The following is a 9,672-nucleotide window of genomic DNA, read 5'->3' as shown; positions in this document are numbered from 1 at the left end:
TTATTTTTTTGTCTACGTTTTGTTTGCAATGTCCTGTACCCAGATATGCTCCTATATATACAGGTAGACGTAGGTATGCACATACCTGTACGTATATATGCATATACTCATTTATTATTTGTTTTATATATATATATATATATATATATATATACACATATATATATAATTTGTAGGTGGGAGAGAGAAAATTCTCAGTACTTCATATCAGCTAACATTTGAATGTAAAAGTCTAACTAAAACCACATATGAATACAACATCATACAGGCTTTCACATGGTTAAGATTAATCTCGAGGTTACTAGCACAACTTTAGTTCTAAGGGGGCTTTAACACTTGGTTTATCAAGTGCTATGTCAATGCTGATTACCCAACATCAGTAAGTAACCTCAATGTTTATCCACTCTTACCATCCAGATTCATATCAGATGGAATGCAGCTGGATATTAAAAGATACATAATGGTAGACAGGTAATTAGAAAAAAAAAAAATTCTGAAATGTCATATCAGTATTAAAAAAAAAAAAAAATCAAATTTTGCTAATTTTTTTAAAGAAATATTTTATTCAGATTATTTTTTCTTCTTTATAAATAATTTTCTTTTCTTTCTTTTTTACTGTATTGGGAACTATTCAGATGGTTTGAAAATCTCATCTTATTTCGCCTCTATATTCTATTTACTTCTGATGCACATATTTTGCTTAGTCTTCTTCTTCTTCTACTACTACTACTACTACTACTACTACTGCTACTACTACTACTACAACAATTCCAGCGAGTAGAGTTCTTTCCTTAACCCTTTTGTGATCATATTTCTATTGAAATACAAGGAATTTTTACAATTAACTTTTGAAAATAATGAAGAACTTATTAAAATAAGTTTATCATTATTAAGCAGGTACTTAGAATATAAATTGACATGAAATTTTGAAAGGTTTTTGATTTAAATCGCTTTAAAACAGGGTGGGGGTGGGGATTTGCATTGTAAAAGCAGGGTGCTGTCTGGGACAGGTTGGTATCAAAAAGGCTAATATTTGTACTGAAGGCAGAGGCTGGTAGAATCAGGAGAACATCATACAAAATACCTTGAAATATTTCATTACACTTCTTTACAGTCTGAGTTCAAATCCTGTCAGAGTCTCTTCATCACCCTAAACTTAATTAAAAAACATACATATCAGTAATATACTGGAATTTAATCCAGTTAAGTATAACATCCCTATAAATTTTTGGTTTTCATCATCATCATTTAATGTCCGTTTTCATGCTGGCATGGGTTGGACGGTTTGACTGGGGACTGGGAATCCTGGAGGATGCACCAGGCTCCAATCTGATCTGGCAATGTTTCTACAGCTGGATGCCCTTCCTAACACCAACCCTCCGAGATTATTTTTTCTTCTTTATAAATAATTTTCTTTTCTTTCTTTTTACTGTATTGGGAACTATTCTGATGGCTTGAAAATCTCATCTTATTTCTCCTCTATATTCTATTTGCTTCTCCTGATGCACATATTATTTTGCTTGGTCTACTACTGCTACAACAATTCCAGCTAGTGGGGAGAGGGGGAGGGGGCTTGCACTGACCATGTTCAGATGGTGCTTTTTACTTGCCACCAGCATAGTAATGAGGCAACCTTTCATGTTTCAGGGAAACTCAACAAACACAATGTGAGCATATGGGGATCAGAGCACCCCCATGTGACTAGAGAAGTTCAGTGAGATAGTCCCAGTCCCAAAGTGAATGTCTGATGTGGGATTATGTGCAATCAAATTATTGGTCCATTTTTTCTTCAATGAGAAATCAATTACTGCAGATGTCTACCTTGACCTTTAGACTGAATATGGCACCACATCTCCAGGACCTTCAACCAACCATCATTTTCCAGTAAAATGGTGCCCCACCACATTGGGGACTGCATGTTTGTGAGTTCCTCAATCAAACATTTCCAGACTGTTGGATTGTAAGGGATGGACCAATTCCGTGGCCACCACGTTCACCAGATATCACACCTCTGGATTTCTTTCTATGGGGCTATGTTACAGATATCATGCATTGAACAAAGATACGGGATATTACTGAACTAAAGCAAAAGATAACAGATGCAATTGCAACCATTGATGAGGCTATGCTGTAGCAAACATGGCAAGAAATCGAGTACCGTCTTGATGTGCTTCGTGTGACTAACGGTACCCATATAGAGGTGTATTAAAAGGAGGTAAAAAAAAACTTCGAAAACCACTGAGTAGAATAGAACAAGTCTGATTAAGATATCTTATCAATTGTTTTTGTAATAAATTTTTTAAATTGTAAAAAGACTTTATGGACACCCTGTATATATATATATATATATATATATATATATATATATATAACACACATACATACATAATAGTCAGTGCATGCAGAGAGCTGTTAAATCAAGAGAATTAGCTTTCAACTGCTTATCTCTGAAATATTTGACCCCCAATAAAAAAAATAAAAAAAGGAAAAACTTTGACCCCTTGATAACAACAGATATGTGAGTGATGTGTTACAGCTGTGGGAGGCTATAGACTACATTCTGAAGTATGGAAAATAAGTTAGGGACTGAGAATGTAATTTACAGGAAAGGAGTTTTGGAACAGGAATAGAAGAAATATGAAATGATAATCCTTTCTACTATAGGCACAAGCCTGAAATTTGTGGGGAGGAGACTAGTCGATTACATCAACCCCAGTGTTTCACTAATACTTAATTTATCAACCTTGAAAGGCAAAGTTGACATCGGGGAATTTGAACTCAGAATGTAGCAACATATGAAATATCGCTAAGTATTTCACTATATAATAATAATCCTTTCTACTAAAGGTACAAGGCCTGAAATTTTGGAGGAAGGGCTAGTCAATTATATTGACCCCAATGCATAACTGGTACTTATTTTATCAACCCCAAAAAGATGAGAGGCAAATTTGACTGTGGTAGTATTTAAACTCACAATATAAGGAGTCAGATGAAATGCAGCTAAGTATTTCGTCCAACATGTGAACAATGATGTTAGCTCACTGCCTTAATAATAATAATAATAATAATAATTAATTCGTTTTATTGGCCACAAGGGCTAATATAAATCAAAAACATGTAAGGACAAAGGTTACATAGGGTTTTGTCCGAAAAGTAGAAAAACGTTCGTGTAAACAGAGGAAAAACAGAGACAGATATAACAAATAAAACTCCCAATAGGGTGAGGCGCTTCGAAAAAGAAAAGGTTACATGTGGAAAAACCCACAAAAGCCATGGGAGCCTGGTCAGAAAAATAAGAAAGGGGTATAGAGCCCTTTCTCCTTTTACATTACCTTTTTTTCTACAGGTGTATTCTCAGAATTGGTCCGTTTATACTGACCATTCTTCCAACAAATTTGCTATGAGACAGCACTTCCCTCTCTACTCTAGGCACTATAAAAGGATTAAATACAATATCCAAAAGGTGGGGTTTACATCAATCAATAGGAAATCAACTACAAGAAAGATAGGGCAGTCCACCTAGAATAATTCAGCAAGGAAGCTCAAACAAAAGACCTCAATTATCTCCAATGCATCGAGAGTACTCTCTCCCAATTTCTTTCTTAGATAAAAGAAGCATACTGAAGTTAGGCCCACTCAAACCCACTAGCCTTACCAATCCTGTCTCTTGATAAAATGAGGCTTTTAATATAGGCCCAAGACCAGGAATTTTGAAGTTGGAGTTAGTTGTTTAAATGGGACTTGAATGGTACTTTGTTTTATCAACCCCCAACAGAATGAAAGGCAGAGTTGACATTGGTAGGTTTTAAACTCAGAATGTAAAGAAACAGAAGGAAAACACACAAGGCACATTAATAATTCTGCCATTATAATAACGATAATAAAAATGGGTTCAAATTTTGGCACAAAGCCAGCAATTTCAGGGGAGATGGGGGTGAGTTGATTACACTGACCCTAGTGCTCAACTGGTTTTTATTTCATTGAGTCTGAAATTAAGAAAAGCAAAGACGACCTCAGTAAATCTTGAATTCTGAAAGTACAGATGGGCAAAATGCTTGCAGGAGTGGCATAGGTGCAGGAGTGGCTGTGTGGTAAGTAGCTTGTTTACCAACCACATGGTTCCGGGTTCAGTCCCACTGCGTGGTATCTTGGGCAAGTGTCTTCTACTATAGCCTCGGGCCGACCAAAGCCTTGTGAGTGGATTTGGCAGACGGAAACTGAAAGAAGCCTGTCGTATATATATGTATATATATATATGTGTGTGTCTGTGTTTGTCCCCCTAGCATTGCTTGACAACCAATGCTGGTGTGGTTATGTCCCTGTCACTTAGCGGTTCGGCAAAAGAGATCGATAGAATAAGTACCAGGCTTACAAAGAATAAGTCCCGGGGTCGATTTGCTCGACTAAAGGCGGTGCTCCAGCATGGCCGCAGTCAAATGACTGAAACAAGTAAAGAGAGAGTATTTTGTCTGGCAGGCAAACAATTCTGTCAGCTTGCCACCTTAATAATAATAGTAAATAATAAATATGAAATATATCATGGATGATATAATAAAATCAACCAAGGGGATATAACCATGTTGGCCATAATACTGACTGCTCTCAACACAAAGGCAAGTACCTTCACTTTCCTCTCAATCTACAGATTTTATTTGAGGATGGTGCCATCTAGCTGTATTAAACTTATCATTCTTATCTAATTTTCCAAAAAGTTACAGGAGGTCACAACTTTTCTATCAACTTCCACATATTGCTTTGATAATGGAAGAAGACAAAGAAGGCATTATACTAAAGGATGAGGTGGAAGGAACAACCAAAAAAAACTTTAAGCCCCCCCCCCCTCTATAACACATGTCTTACTACAGTCGCCAGGCCAAAAACTTGTACCTGATAGAAATAGCACTCAACTGTCCCTGTAGTGATTGAGCCAGCATGAAAACCTCAATAGCAGCCAAATCTCCCTCCAAAAGTACTGTAGTAACTTAAAAAATAAAATTGGTATTAAGGAGATTGAGAAAATTGAGAAATATCAACCTAACTAGAGGAATGGAAAGAGTGTGTGACATAAGGATTGAAATTATTCATGTGGTAATTGGCTGCACTTAGCATAATACCCAAACTGCAGCAGTCTAAGAGGCTGAAAGAGACTGGAATTGAGGCATTACCAACTTGCAGGAAAATGCCATTACACATAACTTATACCCCTCCACAAATGTGTTATTTTGTGGAATAAAAATATCAGTCACATACTGTGAATGATTTAATAATGCAGGCCTCAAAAGAGATCACAATTACTATGGCAATATTAGAAATAATTATAATAATGGAGAAAGCGGCTTATTAATTAGGTATGTAACAATTACTAAAAGTAGTAAAAGAAAACAATTATTAAAGGGTTGACTGTCTGGAAATATTTTTATAAATTCATGTTCTAAGAAATTTCCTATAATTTTGATTTCTCAAGTTTATTGAATTTTTTTAACTCCAATTTTTCACAAATTTAAATATTCACTGCATCCAATGCATCACAAATTTAAATATTCACTGCATTCACTGCAGAGTATTCCATTTTCATTTGCAAAGTCTTTCACTTTCTGTTTCAAGTTTTATTTGCTATTAATGTATATGTACTGTAAAAACATTTATTGAATGAAATTTTTTAAAATACTCGTATAATTTTTGAATGCAGGATAGCTGTGAGAAGAGCCCAGAAAGTTGGGTAATTTCTATTAGAAGATGAGGAAGAAAAAAAACAAAAAGTTACCGACAAGTACTCAAAACTTGCTCCTTATACACAGTTTCCAAACAACTTCGACAGTGACACACAGAAACACACTACTACACACTCACGCACACACATAAATACACATACACACAAATGAAAGGCAATGAATATGTGTGTATGTGTGTGCGCGTGCGTATTTACTGTTCACTGACAAGGCTTTGTGCTGCATCACTTTTATGAAGTTTTGTCAGTGAACAGGTCGCGGTTTCAAAGCAATGAAAATATTTTGAGACAAATGAAGTTTTAATGTTGAAGTGAAACTAATGGTATTTGTGTGTTCTTGAATGGTTTACAAACATCTTCCACACTGCAATTGTTTTTGTTTCAGTACACAATCTCAGATCAAGCCACTTGCTATGCAAATACATCTCCGTAATTTTTTTAAAATCACTGTGGATAAATGCCAGCAATGACCTTCTCAGGCTCTCCAATATTCTAATTTCTAAACAGAAACAATCGGGGGCAGGAAGTGGGGTTGTAAAATATTCATAATTTCTTAAATATCCAAACCCCAAAGAATCCCTCTCAACACATGGCTATGATGCTCCCCCTACTTCTCCTGCTTGTGATTAGAAATGCACATATCGTCAGCTACTAAGAGACATGTTCAAGTGGTTAAGGTCAAGTAAATGACAAGCAAATCTGTGGTATTAAGCAGAATATTTGTTCTAGCCCATCTTTTCTACCAAGACAAAACAATGTACATGATAACCCTTCCAATCAGTTAAGATCAGAAGCCATGAGAGCCACTGCCTGGTACTGCATCAGGGCATTTATTATTATTATTATTATTATTCAGGAGACGAGCTGGCAGAATCGTTAGTATGCTGGGTGAAATTCTTAGCGGTATTCTGTCTGCTGCTAAGTTCTGTGTTCAAATTCTGCAGAATTTATCAACCCTGAAAGGGGTTGATAAATTAAGTACCAGTGAGACACTGGGGTTGATGTGATCGACTAGCCCCTCTCCCACAGATTTCAGGCCTTGTGTCTTTAGTAGAAAGGATTATTATTATTATTATTATTATTATTGAAGCTGACAGAATCGTTAGCACTTGAGTGATACCTTTTTTTTTAAAGGAAGGTATCACTCAAGTACTCACATAATCAACTAGTCCCTCTCAAGGCCAACTTTGCCTTTTATTTCAAGAAGGTCGATAAAAAAAAATAAGAGAGTATCAGACAAGTACTTGGAGTTGGTATAATCAAGTAGCTCCTTCTCAAGATTGACTTTGTCTTTCATTTCAACAGGGTTGATAAAAAGAAAAAGGTACCAGTCAAATACTGGGAGTTGATATAATCAACTAACCCCTCCCCTCAAAACTGTTGACCTTGAGTCTAAATTAGCAAAGAATCATTACATAAAAAAATAGTCTCTGAACAACAGCATAAAGTACTGAGGAAAAAAAAAAAAACATGAGAGAATGAGGGATAATTGTGTCTGCGTCAATGGCACTGATTGGTTGCTTTCATGGAAAAAATGGTTGAAGGACAAGTGAGCAAGATTAATTAAGAGAATGTGAAAGTGGTTGAGGAAGTTATGTAATCGGATGTAAAAAAAAAACAAAAATAAACTGTGTTGTGTGAAAAAAAAAAATGTCGAGAAACAACGAGGAATATTTCGAACAGATGAATTTCTAAAAAAGAAAGGAAAAACTGCCAACAATCGCGGTTGAAATATGGGTGAAATATTGTAGACTCCAGGGAGAGTAGGAACGGCCTGCATTGGCAAAGAGTAAGTAGAAAAATCTTTGTGAAGTAGAATAATAAATTATTTACCATGAGGAAGATGGGTGGAGAGAAAGAATCTAACATTTTGGGTAGGACTGTGTATATATATGTGTGTGTGTTTGTGTTAGTGTATGTATGTATATATATATATATATATATATATATGAATGAGAGAGAGAATGGGGAGTTAGAGAGTGAAAGAAAGAGAGTGAGTGGGCAAGAAAGAGTGAATAAAAAGTGTGTGAGAGATAAAGTGTTTATTTGAAAGTTAGCTTGGGTTAATTGTCTAAATGAATGGTATGAGTTATTAATATGATTATTGCTTTTAATGTACAGATCTACACAACTCATATGCAAATGTAAATAATAAAAAGAAGGTAAAACAAAACAATTTTCATCTGTAAAAGGTGAAGTTAACAAATCCCCTGAAAAATTATCTACCATCATATAACTTGATTGGGTTTTGATAAACAGGATTGGCAGAAACAATAAACCAGAGAATCTAATAAATGTTACTGTAATATTTTGGCTTTGTTCCTCTATATTCGGCCTGCCAGGGGTTGATATATTTTATTTTTTCAAATACAGAGTGTAGCAAAAAAATCTCACACATTTTACATGGCAACAAACATTTCAACAGCAAATGCATGTTGTGTACTGATGAAAAGCATGATGGTAATTCAAAGACAAAAGACAAAAAAGGTAAAATATTTGTTTCAAATTTTGGCACAAGGCCAGCAATTTGGGGGATGGGATAATATGATTACTTTAACCCCTGTGCTCAATTGGTACTTAATTTATTGACCCCAAAAGGATGAAAGGAAAAAAGCTACATGAAGACAACATTATCACCTGCCTAACTTCAACAATGCCACACCAATAGGGGTAGAGGAGGGTTTCTGCTATACCTTCTAGATATATCATCATACTTCTTTATTTAATGTCCACTTTTCCATGTTTGCATGAGTCAGATGAAATTTGTTGAGGTAGATTTTTTTTTATGGATATGCCATTCTAGTCACCAACTTGCACCAGTTTCCAACCAAGATAATATTCACTATGGTCAGTCATGTTTTTTCACAAAAGCCTGGGAATGAACAATCCTGCTTGTATGACAGTGATGCTTGTTTACAACCACCACATGATGTCGAGACGGGAGTAGAGACAAACACGCACACACACACTTTTTATTTTTTTTAACTTGTTTAGACTGTGGCCATGCTGAGGCACTGTCGCAAAAATTTTTTAGTCAAATGAATCAACTCCAGCAGATCTTTTTCTTTTTTAAGCCTGGTTCTTATTCTATCAATTTCCCAAACCACTAAGTTATGGGGATGCAAACACACCAATGCCAGTTGACAAGTGGTGGTAGGGGGCAAACGGACACACACACATATATTATATACATGCACATGTGTGTATATATATATATATATATATATATATATATATATATATATATATATATATATAATAACAATTGCAGCCTTCTTTCAGTTTCCGTCTACCAAATCCACTCACAAGGCCTGTATTGTAGAAGACACTTGCCCAAGGCCCCACACAGCGGAACTGAATCCAGAACCATGTGGTTGGGATTCAAGAGGTATGTTGGCCTGCCTGCTTAAACAGCAGCTGGTATCATTTGAAAGTCAAAACAAAGGAAGGAAATGCATTGTGACCAGCTGTGTATAACATCCAATAGTCTAGTTGATACAATGATACATAAAAACACATACACACAACATACTTCTTTCAATTTCTGACTACCAAATCCATCCACAAGGCTTTAGTTGGTCCAGGGCTATACTAAAAACATTTGTCCAAGGTACCATGCAGTGGTACTTATTCTATCGGTCTCTTTTGCCAAACCACTAAGTTACAGGGACATAAACATACCAACATTGGTTATCAAGTGATGGTGGGGGGGACAAACACAGGCACACAAATACACACACACACACACACACATATATATATATATCGCCTGACTGGCTTCCGTAGGATTTTCGAGCGAGATCGTTGCCAGTGCCCCTGGACTGGCTTGTGCGGGTGGCACATAAAAGACACCATTTCGAGCGTGGCCGTTGCCAGTATCGCCTGACTGGCCTTCGTGCAGGTGACACGTAAAAGCACTTACTACACTCTCTGAGTGGTTGGCG

The 9,672-nt window shown here is 36.0% G+C and overlaps 1 protein-coding gene across 4 annotated transcripts in view; it reads right to left on the bottom strand.

Moving 5' to 3' along the window:
* Positions 1-9,672, bottom strand: part of LOC106868043 (guanine nucleotide-binding protein subunit alpha-13) — a 114,215-nt gene that overhangs the window by 13,962 nt on the left and 90,581 nt on the right. The window contains exon 2 of one of the 4 annotated variants that reach the window (XM_052970740.1): positions 1,085-1,155. The exons of 2 other annotated variants lie outside the window; for them this stretch is intronic. In XM_052970740.1, the coding sequence (XP_052826700.1) occupies positions 1,132-1,155 (24 nt within the window). In that variant the 3' untranslated portion in view covers positions 1,085-1,131. Of the gene's footprint in view, positions 1-1,084; positions 1,156-9,672 lie in introns of those variants that run through there. One more of the 4 variants, XM_052970737.1, reaches the window with a different exon arrangement.

This window comes from Octopus bimaculoides, chromosome 9, assembly GCF_001194135.2.
Source record: "Octopus bimaculoides isolate UCB-OBI-ISO-001 chromosome 9, ASM119413v2, whole genome shotgun sequence".
In the NCBI taxonomy this organism is placed as follows: Eukaryota; Metazoa; Mollusca; class Cephalopoda; order Octopoda; family Octopodidae; genus Octopus; species Octopus bimaculoides.
The sequence above is the reverse complement of the archived record's forward strand: the minus strand, read 5'-3'. Positions and strand labels throughout refer to the sequence as shown.